Consider the following 24,070-nt stretch of genomic DNA (forward strand, 5'->3'; position numbering starts at 1 on the left):
GGCCAAACGGGGACTTTTGGTAGCTTATATTCTTAGATTTTTTAGGTAAAGGCACGTATACAGCAATCGTGCTGTGACAGTTCCATCTGAAGACGGAAGCTTGTGTTGCCTCCGAAACGTCGTGACTTTTATTTTATTTTACTTTTATTAATTTTCATTTTTTACCTACGTGACTTTACCGAAAAAACCTAAGAATATGAATCCTTGCAGTCACGAAAACTTCAAATCTAGAATTTTGGTAGCTTTATTAACCACGTGGATGTGCGAATTCGGCAGATACTGGTGTGGAACGTGGAGGCAGGCGAGGCGGTGCAGGTCATCGACTGCCACCGTGACGTGGTGCTGTCACTCTCTTTCAACACGGACGGGAGCCTCCTCGCCACCACCTGCAAGGACCGCCGCCTGCGCGTCATCGAGCCGCGCTCTGGCGCCGTGCTACAGGTCAGAGGTCAAGGGTCAGTGAGGAGGAGCCATTGAGTGTGCTGGCGATGCAACTGTGCCGGGGACTACAGGCTGAGGGGCCCGGGCGCCAGGCTACTGGGGTGCCACGGTGGCAAAATGTATGCAGGAGGTCGTGAATTCGATCCCGACATCTGACACCTGTATATTTGGAGTTTGCATGTTCTCCCCCATGGTCGCGTGGATTTTTCTCCGGGTCCTCCAGTTTTTTCCTCGACATTTAGAAACATGCGGTTAGAGTATTTCGCTGATATAAATTTCCACATGATAAGCCACTTCGTTGAGTAATGGTCAGTGAGCATTGCCTGGAAAATTAAAAATTGTTTATACTCTTTGGTTCTTTCGGTAAAGTCACGTAGTTAGAAATAAAATAAAACAAATCACGACGTTTCGATTGCAACACAAGCAATCATCATCAGGTGAGAAAACCACAGCAAGAAAAAAATGCTAAAGTGGGAGAAAGAGCTGCCGTGGCAAGAGGTTATATAGGTAAGAAAGTGGGAGGGGCAAGGGGGGAGAGAGAGAGGGGGGGTGTGGGGAGGGGAGCGCTGCGTGAGCGCTCGGGGGAGAGAGGACGTGGGGCTGGGGGGGGAAGTGGGCGGGGCTGGAAGTGGGAGGCCGAGAGAGCTGGGGATGCGGGGGGGGGGGAACTAACTCGGAAAAATAGACCAGTACCCGGCAGATATGATAGAGAGTATGGATTCCTGCAGTCACGAAAGTTTCAAATCAAGAACAAATAGTTTAGTTAAATACTTTAATACTGAGAGCAGGTGAAATTGAAGAGCGGACTCCCTCCTCCATTTCATTCCTTGCAGCAAAGCCTGTGCCAGCCATGCAATGTCACTGTCAAGGGCTCTCATAAATTGGATGAATGGATAAATTACCAATAAATAATATTCAATCCAATGTTTTAATCAATAAATGGCCCTTATTTATCCAGGAAGGCTACAGTGGATCTAAATATTATTTTGAGGAGTGCCATCGGTTGATATGTTTGGCCAGTTACTTTTTCATCGTCATTATCATTACTGTCATAATTATTGTCATCTTCAATCTCATCATTGTGATCATCATCGTTGTCCCCCTTATGACTGGCTTATGTAAGCACCACCCAGCAAGGCTGTTGGGAAATAAATATGAATAATTCTCCTTTGCAGAGGTCAATCCCCATCAAAAGAACATTGCATTCCCAAACACAAGCCTGCCAGCACGAATTACTCAACACATTCATAAATAACTCTGCCTTATAAAGGGAAAATATTGAGTCGGCGACGTTTCGTGTAATGACCCTTCTTCATTGAACCAAAATTACGGCTCGTATATATTCCCTTTTAAGGCCACATTGTTATTGGCAAATGTGTTGAGATTTTAGTTTTGTGTGCTTGTGCACCCAATGCCAACGCAGTGGCGTCTCCCATAAAATATTTAATTTTGAAGAGAACAGCAATTATGAGCATGATACCAAGTGCGGTGAGCATAGGAACACTTTGTCTCTTTCCTTGCAGGAAACTCACTGTAAAACTCACAAGGTGAACCGTGTGGTTTTCCTGGGTGACACGAAGAGGCTTCTCACCACCGGCTCCTCCCGCTGGAACAACCGGCAGATCATGCTCTGGGACCAGGTGGGGGCAGTTCATCTCGGATGTGAATAAAGGCGTTAACAGATTCTACTATTGAACCGGTGGTGCGGTGCGGCAAACCTGGCGATAGCTAACCACAGTGGCGATCCGTGGTATCTGAACTTAAACCTGGGTGCGCCTTCACCAACTCACTCTGACAAATGCGGTTAAGTATGGTCACACAACCCCAATGATATGTACTGAGCTCTGAGAAAGGACCATTGCCCATGATATTAGCTCATGTTTTCTTAGAAACATAACATCATTTAAATTGACAGTGGTGATATATATCTTAATGCTTTTTAACCTGATTATCAAACGCAGTTACGTTGCCTCAGAATACTGCAAGTGCTGACTTGTCAACGTGCAACATTAAGAAGAAATGTTGTCTTTGTTCCTCTTTAGACGGATTGCCAATCTTCAACACTGATGCACTGCAGAATATTCTAAAGAAGCCTTCTCTGGTGTAGGCCAATCAGTTTCAAAGAAAATGCATGTTGTTAGAGCATATTTGCATGTTTTTCCACAGGTATGTGTGGTTAATGGAGACTTGATGCCTTGCAATAGGTGTCTATTTTGTGTTTAAAGATATTAACACCTGCTTTATTGCCAGAAAGGATAAAGCCTATTCTTTCCCCCCCCCATAATTTTGATACTGGAAAAAAGGTCCCATTCGTACAGTTGGCTATGTACGGTACGAAAGAAGTTCAGCATAGATACATTACACAGCTGTGCCCGGAGGGCCACCTTGTAGTCAAAGCCGGCGCTGATGAGGATGTTGACATAGAATATTCTCATAGGTCTAAATCGTGGGATTTCATCGCTGATCTTGTTTTCCTTTCCCCCCGGTGACGACCCGAATGCGCTTCGTGTACGTGGTCGAGCAGGAGGACCTCTCAGAGCCCCTGGTGCAGGAGGAGGTGGATGGCCTCTCTGGGCTCCTCTTCCCCTTCTATGACCCTGACACCCGCATGCTGTTCCTGGCCGGAAAGGTGCGTGCGCCACTGCCACCGCCACACACAACTTCCCAGAGGACCCAGAGGGGTGCTGCGGTGGCAAAGATGTTAACTATCTCGCCTGGTATACAGAAGGTCGTGGGTTGAATCCCGACTGTGATGCCTGTATATTTGGAGTTTGCATGTCTTCCGCTGTGGTCGCGTGTATCTTTCTCCGGGTCCTCTGATTTTTCGCTCCACATTTAGAAACATGCATTGCTATACATTTCCACATGATGAGCCACTTCTTTGAGATATAATTTGTGGCCAGGTCGTTTCTGAAAAAGAGCTATATTGCTAAGAGGGCCTTAGCTGGTAAATGTATATATATTTATAATAGTAAGCCAGGGCTTAACTTCAGCCAGGTTTGTCCAGGTTGCCGAGCTGGAACATATTTCCGCATAGAGTACCGCATCCCCAGTCCACCTCTCGCTTTGGCCTTGGCGACTTGTCAACTTGCCACCTCCTCCGGTCTACCACGTCCTCCTGCATACCAGGCTAAGTAGTTAACATCTCGCCACAATGGTGAGCTGTCAATGATAATAAGCAAAGCCCAAAGCTCATTGATGTATGTTATAATAATAATGCTATCCTATAAAGGTGGAAGTGGTCATACAGTGTTTAGCAACTGAACTTGGTAACACGAGTTCGATTCACATCCACAGCTGTCAGTTGTGAGTGATATCTGAATCAATCCTGGGATACATTCACCAACCCACACTGACCAGCATGATGCATCATCAACGACATAATGTGGGGAACTTTCATCCAGCAGTGGATTAACAAAAGGCTATTACTCATGTAATTTGCTGTACATTGTAATCATGTCTTTCTGAGTATGTGGTGGGGAGGAGTGGTGCAGTGCCTACTGCACTGCGCTACGAACCCAGCCACCCGAGTTCAACTACTGGACATCTGTGAAAAATAGCTTTTCTAGCTCATCGAATTCCTCCAGTAGAAATAAATATTCTGATTCTGAATTTACACTCACACCTTACATTGGTCACGACTATCTGAACCAGTACTGGGTCTCACCGAGGTTAGCTCAGCCTTAAATTACTATCTGGTGCGGTGTGTAAACATCTAAATTGGGGTACAAAGGCAGCCAGGCATGGTGCTGGCCACCCACCCCCTTGTAGGTGCTCGCTAGCAGCAATTGGTCCAACAGTCTGTATATGCCATATGGAAGATCTGTCTTCTTGTATGTGTATGTGTGCTTTGGCCATTTAACAGGGCGATGGAAACATCCGCTACTATGAGATTGGTAGTGACAAACCGTGCCTCCACTTCCTTGCGGAGTTCCGGTCACACTATCCTCAAAAAGGCCTAGGTGAGGCGGTCATCTTTTCAAGTTATGCTTTTTTTTGTGGCAGCACATGGTTTGAACGTTGTTTCTTGGTTCATATTTACGTGTTCATTTGATGTAGTGTGCAACGTGCATCTGTGGTTTATAAAATTCTGCATTTACAATTTGATTCCGAGCTGTAATTTACAACGTACAATTTTCTTCTTTATCCTTTTTATTAAATGCGATCTCCACTTTCTTGGCGCTGCATTCCCCTCACATTTTTCCCTTGACACGGCACATTTCGCGGAAGTTTTCAGTAAAACGCGACCCTGCGGTAAATGATCATGAATGCCCCTTTGTATCGCTGCAGTTGTGAGGCAGCAGGCTGCTGCTGTTGTTGTTGTTGTCGTCGTTGTACTTGCCACCGGCTGCGTTGGTAACGCTTGCCACCGCGCGCCCATTCGTTCCCCCATCACCCCCCCTGCCGCAGGGGTGATGCCCAAGCGAGGCTTGGACGTGGGGGCGTGCGAGGTGTTCCGTTTCTACCGCGTCGTGGTCATCAAGGCCCTCATCGAGCCCATCTCCATGATCGTTCCGCGCAGGGTGAGAGCCTCGCTCGCCCTCGCTCGCCCTCTCTCGCGGCACAAGCACCAGCAGTGGCAGCTTCCCACATTTCTCTTTGCACTTCTTCGTTTCGTATGGTTGACGCAGGGATTCATCTTCTTGGTTCTTTCGGTAAAGTCACGTAGAAGGGAAAAAATAATAATATTAATAATAATAAAACATAAAAAAAACAATTCTCACGAAGTTTCGGCCACAACGCAAGCAGCCATCCTCAGGTGAAGAACAGGTCTGTCGGGAAGACAGCGTCTGTGAATTTACCGAAAGAACCAAGAAAACAACTTTCAAATTTCGATTTAAAGCTTTCGTGACTGCAGGGATTCATCTTCTTGGTTCTTTCGGTAAAGTCACGTAGAAGGGAAATAATAAAATAATAAAAATAAAACATGATAAAATAAAAATTCTCACGACGCTGCCAAGCTTGGCGGTGTTCATTGGGACGCTGTCTTTCCGACAGCCCTGTTTCTTCACCTGAGGACGGCTGCTTGTGTTGTGGCCGAAACGTCGTGAGCATTTGTATTTTATTATGTTTATTTGTATTATTTTATTATTACCCTTCTACGTGACTTTACCGAAAGAACCAAGAAGAACAACTTACAATTTCACATTCACTTGACCATGCCAGGCAACCGCGTCAGAAGCAGCGGAGTGTATCATCGCTGCGAAGTCTACCTTCGTATTTATGGGTCGGGCATGGCGTCGTGATATGTTGTATAGTCTGTTCTGGATGACCACAGTCACACACTGCGGATAGCTTAAAATGTTTAATCTGTGCATCAGGCATCCGCATCTGCGATGCTTTGTATGGATGCAGTTTAGGGTTGCCCATAAGCTTCATGGAAGATAAAACCCAGGGATCTTTGCAAGAATAGTATTATTATACTAATACAAATCGAATTTACATTCTAATTGTAGAGATGCTGCTGTGGCACGATGGTCAGCACAATACACCACGTCAGAGGTCGCCGTTTCGATTTGTTCTCGCGGCACGGCAGGTGAAGAGATTGATCAAGTCTCTGAAAATACACACGCCTCTGTCCACTCAGTGGTATAAATGGTCACACCGCAGTCAGTTGACTGGCAGGCTGCATGTGGTGGGGTAAAGTGTGCATTCTCCCACCTCTTTCAAGACGTCTGGCCTGCATGGAAGAGTAGGCCAAATACCCTCCAAAGGGGCTGTCTAGCACGCCCTCTAGTGGATCCCCTTCTGCCCGCAGTGGCGTTGCCAATCAACATTATTTGACGGGACGATAAAAAAATATATACTTTCAGAACTATCACCACTAGCAGTGCATCACCTTGTGTCAGAGAATAGCCCTGAAATATGACATCACAGAACTGACTTTGAAGTTTCTTGAGTAAATCTCTTTACCTGCACAAAGGACACACCTGTTATATGACCTGCAAAGAATGTGGCACATTAATCAAACTGAAATGCATATACACCTAACTGGAAAAAAAGTCTTTGGTGATTGGCCTGCGATTATGTACTCTCTATGTACTTTAGAATCCGGTTTAACCAGGCAAAAGGCTCTCTGCATGTTGCAGTACCAAGGGGCAATCCAAATTTGTACCAAAAAATGTTGGCGGTTCGGACTCATGGCTCTGACACAGTATTTGTCACCTGACCGCCTCCAATTATGACTTTTGAGAGGTTCTGTTATTTTGACCACCATCCTAGAAATGTAATTCCAAGCATTAGAGGCATTTACAATGTGGGCAGGACACACATCGACCCCAGGTGTCGTGGGCTGCTGCAGTTCAACGTGGACAGCAGAGAGCAGTGTGGAAAACTCCATTGTACCGTACTATTCTCCCACAAATATGCTCACCGCCTTCGCCAACACACACTGACCAGCACTCCTACAACCAGCACAGCATGCAGAGGCTCTTATCGTACATAACCAACCACGCACCTCCGATTAGCGCGCTTGGCTATGCTATGCTACGGTGCAAAAGAAACTAAACATATATCCAGCAGTGGATTTGAGACAAGGGCTGTGCATGTACGGCAAGTCTTGTAGCTCCTCAGACGATGGAGGCGTTTTGTGTCATTGTATTTTTAGTCCGACTCGTACCAAGAGGACCTCTACCCGATGACTCCAGGGGCAGAGCCTTCAATGACGGCGAGGGAGTGGCTGAGCGGAGCGAACCAAGGTGCCACGAACGCACTCCGCGCCTCCGTCAGCGCAGCGCTCGTAGTGTTAACCCTACGTCCGGCGATGCCTGCCAGTTGACTGACAATTCACATGGGGGGGGGGGGGGGGGGGGGAGTGAATTTAAAGATTGGCAGAGGTAAATTTATTATAGAGGCGATGTGCATTGAATATAATTTGCAGAGGTGAATTGAATAAACGTATGTGAATTGAACATCACTGGATAGTGAATTTAGATTCAAGAGATGAATGGCTCACAGGGCTATTCCAAATAAATGGGGGGGGGGGGTGGGAGTGAATTCAATAGATTGGCAGAGGTGAATGTATTATAGAGAGGCGAGGTGTATTGAATATAATTCGCAGAGGTGAATTGAATAAATGTGAATTGAACATCACTGGATAGTGAATTTAGATTCAAGAGACGAATGGCTCACAGGGCTATACCAAATAAATGAAACTCAAGTGGTCAACTGGGCAGGGTAGCAGAGGGGACTTGAAAAGAGAGAGGTTAATGGAATAACATTGCTGAGGTGAGTTGAATGGAAGCTCGAAGGTCACCTGAAGAGATACACGTGATAATTAAAGTGCCAGAAAGGATTTTAATAGCGTACACAAGTGGATAAAATAGGTTTACACAGGTGAAATAACATCAGAAATGAATTGCATAAAATGGCAAAGCGTTGATTGAATAGGATACCAGAGGTGAATTTAATAAAGCATCGTGAAAATTGAGTAGCCAACCATGTGATTTACACACAGTAGCAGAGGTGCATTTTATAGAGTAACAGATGCACAGTGCGCAGAAAAACAAGGGTGTGGAGAAGCAGAGGTAAATTCCATAGAATTCACCATTTGACTTTCAAACAAACATGGGGAAAAAACCGCATGTTGTTGCCTCTCTTCGCAGGTCCTGTGCTGATGTCGATGCGAGCAAGCTACAGGCCCCAGCCCCGATCGGGCCTGAGAGCCAGTGGAGTGGGCAGCCGGCCAGAAAGAAAGGGCCTCATAGTTGACGGTTATGACCTCTTGGACAACGCACCTCCCAAGACAGAGAATGAGGCAAGTGAATGGTGGCGAACCCCGTGTGTTTGGCTGCACCACGGCGATTGATGATTACGAAGGGGTGTGCATGTTGCAGTACCAAGGGGCATCTCCTCCAACTCAACTCTCTGCTGGTCAATTATTGCCAGGCTGTCTGACCAGTGTGTACAGGTGCTGTCAGTCATGCAGTTCACCTCCTACTCCCGTCATATTTTACTTTATTCAATTGATGTATGTTACTCTGTTCAGTTCACATCTGCTCAATTTAATTAATCTTTATTCTTCAAATTCATCGATGCCAATTCAATTAATGTATTCCTCTATTCAATTCACCTCTTCATTTACCTAAGGGCGTTATTATCATCAGCCATGATCAATCCACTGCTGGATGAAGGCCTCACCAAACCGGCGCCATCTCTCCTGGTGCTGCAATGTAACAAAGCGCAGCACCTGCACGCACACCGATGTCATCGCTGCATCTGTGGTGAATGTCGTCTCAGGCATCTCAGCGGTGGATGCTCACTTGTGTCCAGAGAAACCCCCCACACAAAGAAATATCACTCAAATATCTATGCAGATACTTGATGTACTGCCATAAACAGGTCACCATATTGCAGACATTCAAATCTGTATATGTTGTACCATAGCACCTGTGCACGTCGCTTACCATTCTTACGGATTAATTGGATGTATACATTTAGTATCCTGCAAACCCCTTCACAGCTCCCCGACCTCTATCCCTGCCCCTACCACCACTATCCCGCAGACCTGGTTTTCATCTTCAGATGTCACGGCCTTCCCTCAGTACCGCTGCTCAGTCTTAGGCAGTTGGAGAAGAGGACTTGGCAGTGGTTTGTGGCTTCATCTCCTTTTCCCATTCTTGCGTGCGTGCGTGCCTGCGAGCAGCTCCTCAGGATGTTTTACCGGCAGCACGACGAGATCCGGCGGCTCAGGGAGCAGCTCACGCAACGCGACCTGCGCGTTCGACAGCTGGAGCTGGAGCTGCACAACTTGCGCAACAATGCCAAGAATGCCTGACCCCCCTGAACCGTCTCTCACGACCGCTCACCCACCCCCATCGACCTCACCACCGTGCACTGGCCGGTCCCCCCCTCGGCCTCTTCTATCAATACGCACCGACAAAAATGCCTCGTACTGGTCACCAGTGCCCAGCGCAGTGGACCGGCAGATTAAATTAAAGCGCAAGCCGAGCTGTGAATGTTCCATCAACCCTCGCCTACCCCCCTTTGTTCACTTCTTGCCGTCTACTTAAACGTGCAGTGGTTTGTGTCAGCGTTCCTGCTCTCTCCTCTTCCTTCCCCAAATCCTGACCAAAGGTTCTGTGAAGTCACTGCCAATCATATCCCGAATCAACCCCAACCACCACCGCTGCAAATTTCTTCCTTCTCTTGAACGTATTGTACAAAGCAATGTTGACACTATAATACCATTTTTTTCTTGTTGTTGCCAGTCATGTTTTCAGCGGAGTTATTTGCCATGGGGACACAGCGAAATAACTGGCAATGTATATTCTTGGGAAATATTATTTCCCTTCTACGTGAATTTACCGAAAGAACCAAGAATATGAATCCCTGCAGTCACGAAAGCTTTAAATCAAAATTTAACTGGCAATGTGTTTTTGTAAAAATAAGACATCATACCCAAGTCTCGGCTAAATGCGAGTTGCTCTAGCGGCTGCACTTAATAATAGCCTTGCGGTTTAGTGTCCAGTTGGCTTATTGGATTGCCTTATCCTGGAAAGCAAGAGTCGAGGCCGAGCCACACTCACGTGGGCGGGGGGCGTCCCAGACGGTTAAATCATCGCCCGGGACAAGGAGCCCCCCACTCCCTGGGGGGGGCCTTAGCTCATTCTTTGCATGGCAGCACAGACGGTCGTGGTCTTACCAACGCTCTGGGTGACCCCGATTGATGCGACCCAGGTCACCGTGACCCACCATCGCTCCGATGAGCAGTGTGGTCTATTTGGAGCGGTGCTCGATTGGGACAACGGCGTTGCTGATCAAAATACGTGGTTTGGTTTTGTATAGACAATTTCTAATCCAAGAGAACATGCGACGATTTAGGCAACTTCAGAATTGCAGTTTTCTGCCCAGTCTCGTCGTCTCGCATATCGCCATAGCGTGTCCCAACCAGAACACTCGCTCTCATGTCGCCATAACTTATTCGTTATCTTGTCCACAACAGCCACGCTATACTGTGGCAAATGCTATATACTGCGATAGTGCTTTGGTGACAGAAAACACGTATTGCTGTGGTGGTGTATGTGTAATCTATTGGCTGTGGAGAAGAGAATGGGGGCAGAAACATCACGTTAAACAGAGACAATGCAGTCTACTGCGGCTCTGGGTTTTTTGAGTGAGTGATGTTATTATTGGCCGTGCCAGTGTCGTGAGGATTAATTGACTCCTTAGCAATCGCAGGTCTCTCGTGGCAATATACCGTACTTACTTGTAGGCATTTAGCCTTTTACACGCAAAGCACTACTTGATTTGACTTTAGCGAAATCAAATGTAATCATTTACTGTAATGTAAAAAAATACTGTACAAAGCCTTTTTACATATTTTGTTAATCTATAGAATGTATTAGAGCGTTGTTGATTTTGTTTGCCAAAAATGAAAAAATATATATACGGTATAACGAATGACAGGGTAATTCTTCCGTCACGCGAACACGACCAGTGGCACAATCACAGGGCGAGGTTTAAATAGCGATCTATTACCACCGTGTAAAACTCTTTTGAAAGTGCATTGCTGCTGCATAAGATATCAGCAACCCAAGAGCACAGCTCCTGATGTAAACTTTCAAAAGGGTGGAACCGTTGCGGCGTTAACAATGCCACGTTTATCCAGACAAATATTCCGTGATTCTTAATAAACGTTTTTGGGTTAGATCGCGTTATTTATAAATGTGTCGTATAACCCTCCACCACCCGACACGGCCAATCAGCAAAAGAGTGTCACGTTGACAAAAGACATAGTTCACTACTTTAGCCCACCGGTGTAGTGAACTATTTTGTCTTTTGTCAACGTGACACTTTTTTACTGATTGGCCATGTCGGGTGGTGGAGGGTTACGACACATTTATAAATAACGCGATCTAACCCAAAAACGTTTATTATATTGGTCGCGAAAGCCTACGTGTTAAACCAAATATTCCGTAAGTCTGAAGACTCGTTTTGGAGGGCCCCCTTTTACAATCAAACGGGTGGCCAATTCAATTAATGCGGCGTTTGGCTTACGGGGAAGATCAAGAGTAGCCGGCAGAGGAAAAGCAATCACCACACATTGCTTTGCTCACGGATGACGCTCAAAATCTAAAGCGTAAATCGATTCTGGGAGACACCGATTTCCTGCCATATTACCCCACACGCAGCACGAGCGTACAACACCACCTTGGGGTTACGGTATTCCCATCGCTGGAGGAGTCGGAACAATTGAAAGGAAGCTCCCCGCAGGAGCGGTATTGGAGGTTGCTAGTATTGTGGAGTGGACGAAACGGTGCCCGTGATGGCAGCCAGCAATTCCCATGCACATTTCACCCCTCTCAAGGAAACGCGGCCACTTTGTAAAATTAAATTCGTGAACACGTTCCTTCGGAGTGGGCAGGTAATGAACTGCGCAGAGTGCACGACAGACAAATAATCCCTGGTGGGCAGTGTGGAACCTGCTGTTCCTACCTGTATTAATGCGGCCTCTCTTATTAAGCAACAGCTTATTCGGGATGAAAAAAGCTGCATCACTGGCTCTACCCTATTAAATTCCTGTTATAGTCACCCATGGTAATATCCAAGGCTACTGGATACCCAAAGACGAGAGCTGCCATAATGCATTTTTTTACCTAAGCCACACTTTTCCCCCAGCTTTGATACAAATACACTGAACTTGATAACTAGTGATACATTGTAATGCCCGTACGAGTTCTAGACAGCACAAGTTCCAACTTTGCTGCACATCAGATGTGATAACACTAAACGCACATCATTTGGTAAATGCTGGCATTACGTTTGGCTTACTCATCTCGTGCAATGAGTTGCGGCGGGAGTCTTAAACATGAGGCTCCACCGGATACCACTTCACGTTGCATAAGCGCGCCCCCATGCAACATTGTCACGCAGAGCGACCAAGCAATCTCACTCCAAACTCCTGGTGTTGACGGCTTGCATCTGGTTGCGTATTCGCCATCGCGACATGGGTTTAAAAACGTGTCAAGGACCCTTCCGAATGGAGATGCGACGTTGCGGCGTCAGGGATATAACCGGCAAATTGCTCCCCGTGCGCTCCTGTGCATCACAAATACATAAGACTTGAGAGGGCATGTTGCGAGCACCCTTGCAATAACATCGGGGATGCATTTATCTCGTTCTTTTTTGAAAGAGGGGGGCTTAAAGGATAATTGGGTCTGCCGTTGGCTGGCAGTTGTGAAAATGTTTAAAGATACGACTTGGATGTGATCAACTAAAAGCGCAATCGTTATGCGAGTTCTTACCTTAAACTGTAACCTTCATACCAAAGTGGCATTTAACCAGAAAAGCCTCAAGTCCTGAAAATGGGTTTCATTAGGCTCAGTTATACTGGGGCATGTTGACAATTCCTATGTTTTTGCATGTGGGAGAAAACATTTCCAACTACTTTAGGAAAATAATGAACGACAGAACAAACTCTATTCGGATAAGGTAACAAAACTTGCTGTACTACGACTACCACCCCTTTCAAGAAACTGCCCAGCAGGTTGGGCGTCTTACATCACGTCGTTCCAAGAACCAGATATTCAGGCCTCGCATTCCTCCACGGTGCACCAACAATCAGCAAAGTGTTGCACTCGTTTATCACCACACCCTACATATCATGGTCACAGGTGATGATTAAGGCAGTCCCAATTCCTCCAGATAACCTTTGTATCATGCGTTAACAAAGTCAATCAGCATAATCTAATTTTTTGGGGCAAAATATATGCTTGGCCATATCACATGGAGTCAAGCTTTCAGAATCCAACATTTTGAAAAAAAACAGAATCCAATAGCAATGTCTATTGCACATGACAATTAACTTCCCAAGACACACTGTATGCGTAACTTTCCAATTGCCAACGTTGTTTGGTCATACACCAACTAAATGTTCGCTTACATCATACCTCACTTCCCAATTTGTCTCAACAGCAAAATGATACCTGCATCTCGTCTTGGAAACGGATGTCAGTCTGCCCCCGTCAGTTACGTTGAAAATATGCTGCGGCCAAAAGGTAGACGGGTTACCCACTTGTCTGTCCTTTAACGACGATGCAAATAGCCTCATGGTGCCCAGGTGAATAAGCAACGCCCAAAGGAGCCAGACCACAAGCATGTCATGGTAAAGCAACACCTGCACACCGCCCTTTAGTCAGACTTCAAATCTTCAGCTCACGCACTGCTCATCTCATATTGGCAGTCTCCACGGCAGCAGAGCATTTTAATGTATTAATTCCTCCCCCACTGCGATAACTGCGTGCTTTTTGCAGCCCCACGTGGCAACGTCCTTTGGGGTAAATTAAAACGTTGTGAAATGCAGACGTTAAAATGAGCCAATTATAGCCTAACAAGACCGGAGCCACATCCTCTCAGTGCTTGCTTTTTGGTAATCCGAGTTGGGAGATTAGTTTGTGCACGTGCAAATCGAAATATGGTGGACAAATTCACATCACCAAAAACACACAAGTGCACGCCTGAAACTGCTGTTGCTTTCCATTCTTTGTCACTGCGATGCACAAGTCGAGGGGAACAGTATTTGCTCACTAGTGTGTGAGCCTCATCCTTGTGAATATGACATGGTAAACTTGGAACATCCTGGTTGAAGCTGTTAATTGCCAAGGCCAGCCAGTCGAAATTGTGATTCTGCTTACATAACACCATCTTTTTAAGGTCCACCTAGTGGTGGGTTGATGAATGAACCTCCGGTGTAAATTAATGAAATGGGCACCATTTCATTAAAATTGCAGATGCATTAATGCTCATTTACTTCACAAGATTAAGACTTTTCTGACTCAGCTTTGTGGGAACAATTTAGTGTTTAAGCATTTTACAATATAGGATGTCGAACACATTTGAGTAGCACACAAAGAATAAAATGTCAAGGGATGCAATGAACTCGAAATATCAATGTCACAGGCAGAAAAACAAGCGTGCGTAATAAAATCCCTGAATGTTTTACTGCACATCTTTATCACAAGTCACCTCGCACAGAAGCAATATTGAATTATGTCGTTCATGGTAACACGAAGCTTACCCCCCATTTTATTTTTAAACAAAGTCCCCATCGCGAATACCACTTTTGTTATATAAAATTTATTGAAATTAGTATGACAGTGGAAAGTCAACAACCCATTCAATCTCAAAAAGGAAAAAACCTACTCGGATTAAAATAAAACCGGTCATTCAGTTCTTCAGCACAACACCGTTCACAGCCACACTCGGTACAGACAGTGATAAGCACACCTGCAGTGCAGACGTACTGAGGGAAGTGGGGGGGGGAATAACACAGGCGGAGCAAACCTACATTTAATCACAAAAAGCTACACTTAACCTATCCTCCTATCCTACCATTTCATTTGCTTGGTATAAAACTGCCAATATTTACTATCCCCTATTTCAATGACTGCTGCTTTGATGACACCGAAACCATAATCCATCAGTCTGTCCAAGTCGTATGTACAGAAAGAGGCTCTTGACGAGGACTGCTACCTGAAAAGCGAGGAACAATCAAATTTGGCAAAAATGGGACAAGGAAGACAACCTAAATGCTTCCACCACAAAGAATGTCACTGCAGACAGACAGGGCACGCAAGGATGGCAGGTGGGTGGAGATGGATGGGCTCCCTGCAAAATGAAAATCTGGGTCGGGTGGGGGGGCTTTGGTCATTACGGTTACTGTCATCTGGCTATTTACATCGTCATCACCCTTACATACAGAGTATAAAAGCCTGTAACACGTCAAGGCAACGTCTAACACTGTCGACCAATCACAACTCATCAGACCAGGGCGGCACAGCATAACGACACTACTTCTGTTGCTCCAGAAGCCAACACAATTTGTCTTTATTAAATACTTTAAGAAACAGTCAAAACACCGAGCAAAGGAGAAATCACGGAAGAAAAAAAAACTAAGGCCGCATAAAAATAACTCACATTTTTTTTCCTTTTTTGCTTCAAAATTGTTTTCTCTCAAAGCAACAGTGTCGCACTTTCCAATTGGCCAAGCCCTGTTCTCAGTTGTGATTGGCTGAGCCGGTTTATTTTAAATTTGTTAATTCTCTTAATTATCTTCACTCGTCATCTTCTCCATCTTCACCATCTTCTTCATCTCCCTCATCGTCAACGTCACGCTTCCGTTTTTGTCCCTTATTGGTTTCATCTTCTTCTGTACAAAGAGAAAAAAAGTTATTAAGACACATGACTCCATAAATAACCAAGAGTAATATTTCATTTACAGTCCTAATCTTTGATGTTAAATTATGAAGTAACATACCCTCTTCCTCGTCTTCATCATCCTCATCTTCATCGTCATCATCCTGAAAAAAATTGACATTGTTTTGTAAATCAGTGCGCCTTACTAAAATATACCTACTCACTAAGAGACCTCCTTTACCAGTGGCAAAATATAGTGATAGGTTTTTACCCTTTCACCTATTACAAAAACTGACACCTTTATGCAAGGCATCATGTTTGCAATAATCACAACACAAGCAGTCAAAATGCAAACAAATAGAAACAACTCTGATAATGATAAGGACAGTGCATATCATTATATCATTATCATGCATATCATTATCATGCATATCATTATCATTATCAGAGTTATTTCTTTTTGTTTGCATTTTGACTGCTTGTGTTGTGGTTATTGCAAACATGATGCCTTGTATAAAGGTGTCAGTTTTTGTACCAGTTGAAAGGGTAAAAACCTATCACTATATACCTACTCACTTGAAAATAAATTAAAATCATCCAAGTCGATTGAACCGGTACGCTTACCTCATCTTCACTACCCTCGGCCTCTTCTCCATCTTCTTCATCTTCATCCTCCTCATCCTCTACTCCAACCTCTTCCTCATCAAACTCCTCATCCTCCTCCTCTCCATCCTCAACATCCTCTCCATCCTCTTCTGAAATAGAAATCACATACTCTACTTACACATCTCAAATTTAGATAAATATACCAAAGTGGTCTAAAAATCTTGAGATTAAAAAAAAATTCAATTTCGTCTGAACCATCTGTTGTGTCTCAATACAATCCAGCATGTGGGTCGTGAACCAACAGTTTTTTCTTGTGAACATGTGATTTGGTTCTCAAGTCCAAAAAGAATGCAATCAAGTTGAGGCTTAGTGTCATTCATGAAATACATTTTTACAGCTTGCCATCTTCAGATATCTTACCTTCATCATCCTCACCATCAATGTCACCATCAGAGTCTGGAGCCTCCTGGTCATCGCGGTCGAACCCGTCCAGGTACGTCAGCTGGGGCAGCAGTTTGAAAATACTGTCACGGTAGTCGTTCAGGTTTGTGACGTCGCAGTTGAAGAGGTCCAGGCTCTTGAGGCTTGCTAGCTTTTTCTGTGGAAAGAAAAAATAGAACAAGTGTTTATAATTGCACAGCTGCTTGCAAGTGAACATTCACACAATATGCACACAAAATTACTTCGTGTAACAGATTACAAAACTGATCAATTATGCAATGAATTATTACCAGGGGCTCCAGGGTGCTGATGTCTTTAATCTTGTTGCCACTGAGGTTGAGGTAGGTCAGGTTTGGGGTTTTCTCAGCCAGAACGTCAAGGCCATTGGAAATCCGGTTGTCGCTTAGCTCCAGCTGTAATAAAGACACCACGTGACTCAACGGTTTCTCAACTCCCAATTCCTAATACATCCGCAACAAGCAAGCTATTTTAGATTTCTTACGCGTTGTTACTTGTACGTACCCTTTTAAGCTTAGCGAGCTTGGGAAGGTAGGCCACCGAGATGAGACCGACGTTGATCATACTGAGGAATTCAAGCTCTCCAAATTCCCCCGTCAGCCCTTCGATCTTGCCGTCATTTGACCGACAGTTGTCGAGCACAAGCTCTTTCACCTGAGAGAAAAGAAACATCCAATGAAAAATGTCAAGTTAATACCTTTGGTTAAAGTGCAGGCCCCCCCCCCCCAGCAAAATCACTCACGCGCTAGTCTCCATTTTACCCGAATGACATCTGTGAAACTGCGCTTTGTAGCGCATCGGATTACTCCAAACGTAAACATTCTGATTCTGAAATGCTCTCTGCAACCAGCCCACACACCCAATGCCAGCCTGGGGTCATTCCGTCAAGAAGCTCTCAGCCACCATGGCACTATTTCTGGGCAATTCTCTCTGTGCCAGCCCCACACCAACAATGCCACCAATGGTCATAGCAGCATCAAACGTGGGCAAGGCTGGCAGAATTAATGTGGCAAGCTTGTAATTGTGTTGCTGCTCAAATTGGCCATTGCAACACAGAGTGTTTGCTTGCGGTTCGAAAGGAACAACTTGGCTTGTCAAAGTTGGCGGTGCGGGTCTTTGTGACAGAATAAAAAATCGAAGTAATGCATTTTTTTTACATAAAATTACGTTTTATATTCCCATTTGCCAGCGTCTATCGTTAAACTTGTTAATTACCACGTACAAACAAACGTCCACGTTATTTCATATTGGGTTGGCCTTTAATAACCGTGCCGTCAAGAAACTGTGATGTTTGGTAGTGTCATTTACGTAACAGAGTTATGTAAGTGGAGTGGGGGACAGGCATGGGCGATTAACCGATCAGGTTATTTACACAACAAATGTGTGTACAACAGATTGGACTCTAAAAGTGGTAATTTCTGTGCAAATAAAAACAATCGGGTTAAATGTTTATTAATTTTTTTGTGCCACAGTTTTAGAAGCCCCCGAGGAGAGGGGGTAGAGAGACGAGAGCGGGAAGCGACGTCGCGCGCCATTTTGCGAGTTTTTCAAACGCGGCCGCGCGCATGCGCAGATGGTGGGGAGGGGGGGAAAGACTCAGCGCCGTCCATCACGGACGGCTCGCGCCACTGCGCATGCGCGGAGGCCTCCCCCCCCCACTCAACATGAGGGCACTTTCGTAACCCATTCAAATGGAGCCCCCCCCCACCCACCCAAACCCCTTTCCCCTACCACCTCACACAACATGGAGGTAACAGGCGATGACGGCTACCAAACCACGGCGAGTCGTTAACCTGCACCCAACGTGGCTTACCGCGGCGTGCGCGCAAATAAGCGCCATTCAATGCCCCCCCCTCCACCACACTTTTACACAACACGTGGCGAAGGCCGCTAACACGCGGCAAGTTACCACGAAGCGAACACTTCACCTTACCCAACATGGCTACCGCGCAGTCAGCGCCACGTGGTTACCCTACCCCCATCCAATATGGTTGGTCGGCGTGTTTTTTTGGTTGCGCAAATATATTATTATTTTTGTATTAATCCCGAGGAGTCCGGGGCGGGTTAGATTAAGAGCTTTGTAAGAGTTGGGGGTGGGGGAGTTTGTAGTGGCTGGTGGTGGTGGTTGGTGATGAGCGAGAAGGGACTGAGGGGAGGGTTTAAGTGTTTGGTGGTGATGGGGAGTGGTGGGGGGGTGATGGTGATGGGGGGGGGGGTGATGGTGGGGGGTGATGGTGGTGGAACGGGGGGGTGATGGTGGGGGGAGGGGGGGGTGATGGTGGGGGGGGGGTGATGGTTGGGGGAGGGAGGGGGGGGTGATGGTGGGGGGAGGGAGGGGGGGGGTGATGGTGGGGGGAGGGGGGGGTGATGGTTGGGGGAGGGAGGGGGGTGATGGTGGGGGGAGGGAGGGGGGGGGTGATGGTGGGGGGAGGGGTGATGGTGGGTGGAAGGAGGGGGGGGTGATGGTGGGGGGGAACGCGCGGCTCTCTCGCCACCGCCGCCGCCATTCGCGCGCCTCGCGTCCCCCCCCCCGCCCGCAGTCAACGCGGGCGCGGGTCGAGCTCCTGCCGCCGCCATTGCAGCTTCGCGTTACTTCGTTTATTTTAATCTCGCGGGAGGGGTTTTATATAAAAATTGACGGTCGGCTTTTATTTGTTTATTTGCGCTTTCGTCGAACAACAATAAGCGGCGTGTTTGGTCGAACCGAGGCGAGGGAGGCGGTGACGAGCGTGTGGCACGATGTTAATCCACCACGGAGCGAGTTTATTTTTTTTTAAACACCGAAATCCCACTCGCAGCTATTAATTACGACTATGCTCACGGTTTAATACCGATAACGTGAATATTTATGACCGAATAATCGGGGGTGGTTGTTGGGGGGGGTGTGGGCGTTAGACACAAAATGGCGATCGCTTCGCTCGTCCCGTGTCGGCGCTCTAACGACGCCGCGTTCATCACGAAGACGACGACGAAGACGACGGCAGAGAGACAGAAAGCGAGAGACAAGCAGGCGGAGAGAGTGTTGGGAACCCCGTAGTGGTTGGGGGGAGGGAAGAGAGCCTCGCAAACGACGACAGCCGCGCCGTTCTCTTATCTCACGCGAATCGACCGCCGCAAAGCTCAACAAAAATTAACACGACTATCGTTTTAATATTAATACACCCCCGTCGTGAAATGCGAGAAAATACGCGTCCACTACAACTAAAAAGTAAATGTTTGGAACATTTCTCCACGTCCCGAGTGTTAAGTCGGCGGCAACGCCGCCACGCGTGTCCGTGCGCTGTAATTGACTGCGCGGGGGGTTGTTGTCTTTCTTTAAGAGTTGACGACGGCTTTTAAGATGTTTTCATGGGGATAAGATAGGAGGGGAAGGTTGCCGCTAAACTTTAACAAGCTCTTTGGCTTGTGTTACCATAGTTGTGTTGTAATAAGCCGTCGTTTGGTTGGTAATTAAGAGATGTACGCGCGGATTCCGTTTTCGCCATCAAAGTTTTGTTACCAAAATAGTGAACGATGTTCACGAGACGCAACAAGGTTCGCGATTAATAATAAAAAATACATAAAACGATGCTGGTCGTGTAACAAGAATGTTATTACGTTAAATGTGGCAACTCGATAAAAGAAAATTGCGCCAAATGGCTTCTCCCCCCCCCCCGTGCGCATGGCGGACTCTACAACTACACAACCACACAACATAATAATAATATAATAATAACCACAATACTTTAAAAGCCACACTTTAGTCACCTCGTACAATAACAACGGGGCCAGTAATAGCCGTAAATAGCAAACAATTGGTCGATACAATAATTTACCACGATACCATATTTTAAACATGAGCAACCAAATACGACATTTTTCATATTTCTACACGATTCCTCCCCCCTCTAATCGATTTCCACCTTAACCCATTTCATCCGGATGTTTTTTTTATTCTCTCCACAATTACACAAATGTTGTATTCTACAACAACCACCACTACTGTATTATGCTGTAGTCCACATGCCGCCCGACAGCATTGCTTTTAAAATGACGAGTGGGGACATCTCTCGCTACATCTCTTATCTCTTCTAACAGCCCTCTTACTCTACAGTTTTCTCTATTTACCGATACATTGTGTATATATGTGTGCACGTGTATATACTCTTTCCATTATGTCCGCCTTCGTTTATTCTGTCCCCTCCCATGCTGCTTCAGCGGCCCGGGTGGTCGGGCCATGTGGCCTCAGACTACACAAGAGAACGTGCATTTTACTACTCCTACTGCTGTTGTTGATCTACAACAGTTTACTGTAAATAATCACACACCAACAACACCACCATCCCACTACTACCCACCCACCCGCCCACCAAAAAAATAACCAAACAATAATCTTACTTGTGCCGGGGTCCTGTTGCGCAGTTCCAGGTGTACTCTCTTCTTCATGTCCATCTCGACAAGGAGACGCACGAGGTGTGCGTGTGTATGTGTAAAAAGAGGAAGGAGGGGGGGGGAGCAGCAAAAAAAAATTGCGAGAGCGCTAAGGTGGAGGGGGGACCCCGAGACGTCGAAACGGAAAAGAAAAAAAAACAATTTAAAGATAGTAACGCTTTTAAAAAATAAGAGCCGGTATTTAGGACTAATGGAGCGTCGGTGGAGAGAGAGAGACGAACGGAGAGGTTCTTCGTTGAAATTGCTGCTCCTGCTTAATATTGTTGTGCGTGGCTCAGCCCAAGTCTCGGAACACGCAACTAACAATGTCGGCCGAATTCCCAGCTCGGCGCGAAAAGAGCGGCTGCCCGCCTTGTGCCGGGGCTGATGGGGGATGTTACTTCTTATGGCTGCTCCACGTGGCCCTCTACTGGCAGCTGCTGCTGATGCTACTGATGATTCCCCTTGGTGTGGGGATGGTGGCTAGAAGTGGTAGTGTGTGGTTGGGTGGCTGAGGCTGATGGTGAGTGGAAGTGTGGTTCGTGGTGTGGTGGTGAAAGTGATTGGACGTGGTAGTGTTGGGGAGGAGTGACACTGACGGTGGGGTCATTGATAGTGTTGTTGGAAGGTGGAGGATAGTGGTTAGAAATGATAGTGGTTGAAATTATGGGGTGGCCCTTCCTAATTTTTGTTACAGCTTTTCAACAGTCATACATGTCCAGTGCAGCCCATTGATCATATATACATTTAGGGTATAAATATAGTTATTACACATATAGTAGTGTGTGGTTGGGTGGTTGAGACTGTGATGGTGAGTGGAAGTGTGGTTGGTAGTGGTTCGTGGGGGATCGTGGTTTAGAAGTGGTGGTGGTGAAAGTGATTGGACGCGGTAGTGTTGGTGGGGGGGAATGACACTGACGGTGTAGTCATTGATAGTGTTGTTGGAAGGTAGTGGTTAGAAATGATAGTGATGGGGATGACAGTGGTTGAAATTATGGGGTGGCCATTCCTAATTTTTGTTACAGCTTTTCAACAGTCACACATGTCCAGTGCAAGTCATTGATCATTTTGGGTCTAAATATAGTTATTACACATATAGTACATATAGCAGCAGATTGCTATTCGCTGGTGATGAAAATACAATCCACAGTACATAACATTTGTCACGCTAAACACGTGGGTTTAACACAGCACATAAATTATATTATCTAGGATAATTACATATTTCATCGTACATCAGATGTCATCGAGGGCATTGCAACAAAATCAGTACATATAAGCTCCCGCAGTCTCCACACTTTCATCCCGTACTGACCAGCGTGGTTAAACATAGTCAAATAACCCACACAACCTGCACGGCGTTTGGTGGCTTTCATCCAGCACTAGATTGACAGACTGCTGCACATGGTACGAACCGCACAGTACACACATGGTGATGCGGGTTATATCACTGCTCCATGGGGCACACGTGCGGGCAACCCAGCCCAGGGTCGGTTCACATATCTATAGCTTTTGAATAATGTTCAGCACATACTTTCAATTAACATGGAAAGACTAATTCACGGGCACATGGATATAGTATGCACTCAGGCGCATGCATACACGTGGTTAACTGATGATGTGTGCTCCAAGCACGTGTATTGACACATGAATTAGCCAGTATACACGCATTAACTGTACAGTATATATAAACTTACCTTTTCTTTCTCATATAAATAAATATACGTATCCATCGGCTTATTGGCTTGACAAACCATTATTACCCAGCAGCATTTGTTTTAGCGGACTACAGTACTTGCATATGGAAAACGAATGTGGACGCACGTCCACATTTCTATGAATAGACGTAGGAGCTGCACAGAATGTATATATACATACAGAAGAATATGCCCATGCGGAGTTACACGTGGCGGCGCAAGGCATATGCAAACTATGCAAAAGTTTAGAGCCCTAAGTAACTCAAGTGGCCCTCAATTAATGTAAAAATCTAAACGCACCAAATATCTGCTCGAATTTAGATACTAATGAATGTAACACGCAAATTACCAAAATAACTCTAGTCTTCTCATCTGTTCTTATGTATAACTTCTCTTTTGTCTATCATCTCACTTGGAGGCTATACATTTAAATGGAGTGCCCCCAAACATTGTCCGTTCAATGGCACTCAATGGCCCGGCACCACTACTGACTGCTATACACGTGGAAATGTTGCACTCCACGTGGGCAGAGGAGCACACGTGCGTGCGAGCTGAGAAACTAGTGACTGCTGTATGACTGTGCTATGCATGTTTGTGTAGTGTTGTGTTTTTGTGATGTGCTTATGACACATGTGTACACATTTGTATGTTCTGTACCTGTATGTTAAATGATACGTCTGTTGTGTGCTGTGTAACTATCTTGTATGGTGTGTATGTACTGTATTGTGTAATGTTCTTTGTTTAATGTGTGTTGTAAGTATTATTTGTAGTGTGTGTGTCGTATGTCCTGTGTGTAGTATATGTGTGTTGTGTGTTTTGTTTGTCGTGTTGTGTTTTGTGTGAAGCACGTTGTGTAGTGTGTGCTGATTATATTGTGTGTAGTGTATGTATATTGTGTCAAGTGTGTATGTATTGTGTCGTGTGTACGTCATGTTCTGGATTTCCTGTATCGTGTGTATGTATTATGTATTGTATGTGTGTGTGCATATATTGCGTGTGTATAGTGTGTATATGTATTGTGTAGTGTGTGCATGTATGCTGTAGAACTGTATAGTGTGTATATATTGTGTAGTGTGTATGCATTGTGTAGCGTGTATGTATTGTGCAGTGTATGTGTATATATTATGTATGTATTGTGTAGTGTGTGTGTAGTGTGTATGTGTTGTGTAGTGTGTGTGTGTATTGTGTAGTGTGTGTATGTGAGTATGTATTGTGTATGTGTGTATGTATTATGTGTATGTATTGTGTGTATTGTGTAGTGTGTATGTATTGTGTAGTGTGTATATATTGTGTAGTGTGTATGCATTGTGTAGTGTGTGTAT

The 24,070-nt window shown here is 45.6% G+C and overlaps 2 protein-coding genes across 3 annotated transcripts in view; one reads left to right on the plus strand and one right to left on the minus strand.

Annotated features, from left to right (window-relative positions):
- The window catches only part of CORO2B (coronin 2B), a 41,514-nt gene extending 30,672 nt beyond the window's left edge, over positions 1 to 10,842 (plus strand). The window contains exons 5-12 of the mRNA XM_078624459.1: positions 277 to 441; positions 1,965 to 2,081; positions 2,966 to 3,070; positions 4,307 to 4,403; positions 4,852 to 4,964; positions 7,049 to 7,139; positions 8,046 to 8,197; positions 9,086 to 10,842. Of these exons, the coding sequence (XP_078480585.1) occupies positions 277 to 441; positions 1,965 to 2,081; positions 2,966 to 3,070; positions 4,307 to 4,403; positions 4,852 to 4,964; positions 7,049 to 7,139; positions 8,046 to 8,197; positions 9,086 to 9,217 (972 nt within the window). The 3' untranslated portion in view covers positions 9,218 to 10,842. The remainder of the gene's footprint in view (positions 1 to 276; positions 442 to 1,964; positions 2,082 to 2,965; positions 3,071 to 4,306; positions 4,404 to 4,851; positions 4,965 to 7,048; positions 7,140 to 8,045; positions 8,198 to 9,085) is intronic.
- Positions 10,843 to 14,362: 3,520 nt separating this feature from the next.
- LOC144741974 (acidic leucine-rich nuclear phosphoprotein 32 family member D-like) lies at positions 14,363 to 21,545 on the minus strand. Of its 2 annotated transcripts, none has more exons than XM_078624478.1 (7): positions 21,019 to 21,545; positions 17,146 to 17,295; positions 16,914 to 17,036; positions 16,603 to 16,780; positions 16,201 to 16,331; positions 15,698 to 15,740; positions 14,363 to 15,586 (listed from the first exon to the last, which is right to left on the minus strand). In XM_078624478.1, exons 1-7 carry the CDS (start codon positions 21,070 to 21,072, stop codon positions 15,495 to 15,497), a joined length of 771 nt encoding a protein of 256 aa, XP_078480604.1. In that variant the 5' UTR covers positions 21,073 to 21,545; the 3' UTR covers positions 14,363 to 15,494. The 2 variants fall into 2 exon arrangements, with proteins under 2 accessions (XP_078480604.1, XP_078480596.1); XM_078624470.1 differs by having other exon boundaries at positions 14,363 to 15,589.
- Positions 21,546 to 24,070: the final 2,525 nt, after the last annotated feature.

The sequence above is a fragment of the Lampetra planeri genome, chromosome 3 (assembly GCF_965212315.1).
Source record: "Lampetra planeri chromosome 3, kcLamPlan1.2.h2, whole genome shotgun sequence".
In the NCBI taxonomy this organism is placed as follows: Eukaryota; Metazoa; Chordata; class Hyperoartia; order Petromyzontiformes; family Petromyzontidae; genus Lampetra; species Lampetra planeri.

Bases quoted from the DNA above. Each gene is read 5' to 3' on its own strand.
- LOC144741974 (XM_078624470.1), bottom strand. From the start codon at position 21,072: ATGGACATGAAGAAGAGAGTACACCTGGAACTGCGCAACAGGACCCCG. The intron at 16,332-16,602 runs GTAAGATATCTG...TTTCTATTTCAG, and splicing joins TGATGGTGAGGATGATGAAG to AAGAGGATGGAGAGGATGTT. The intron at 15,590-15,697 runs GTATGTTACTTC...CTCTTTGTACAG, and splicing joins TGATGAAGACGAGGAAGAGG to AAGAAGATGAAACCAATAAG.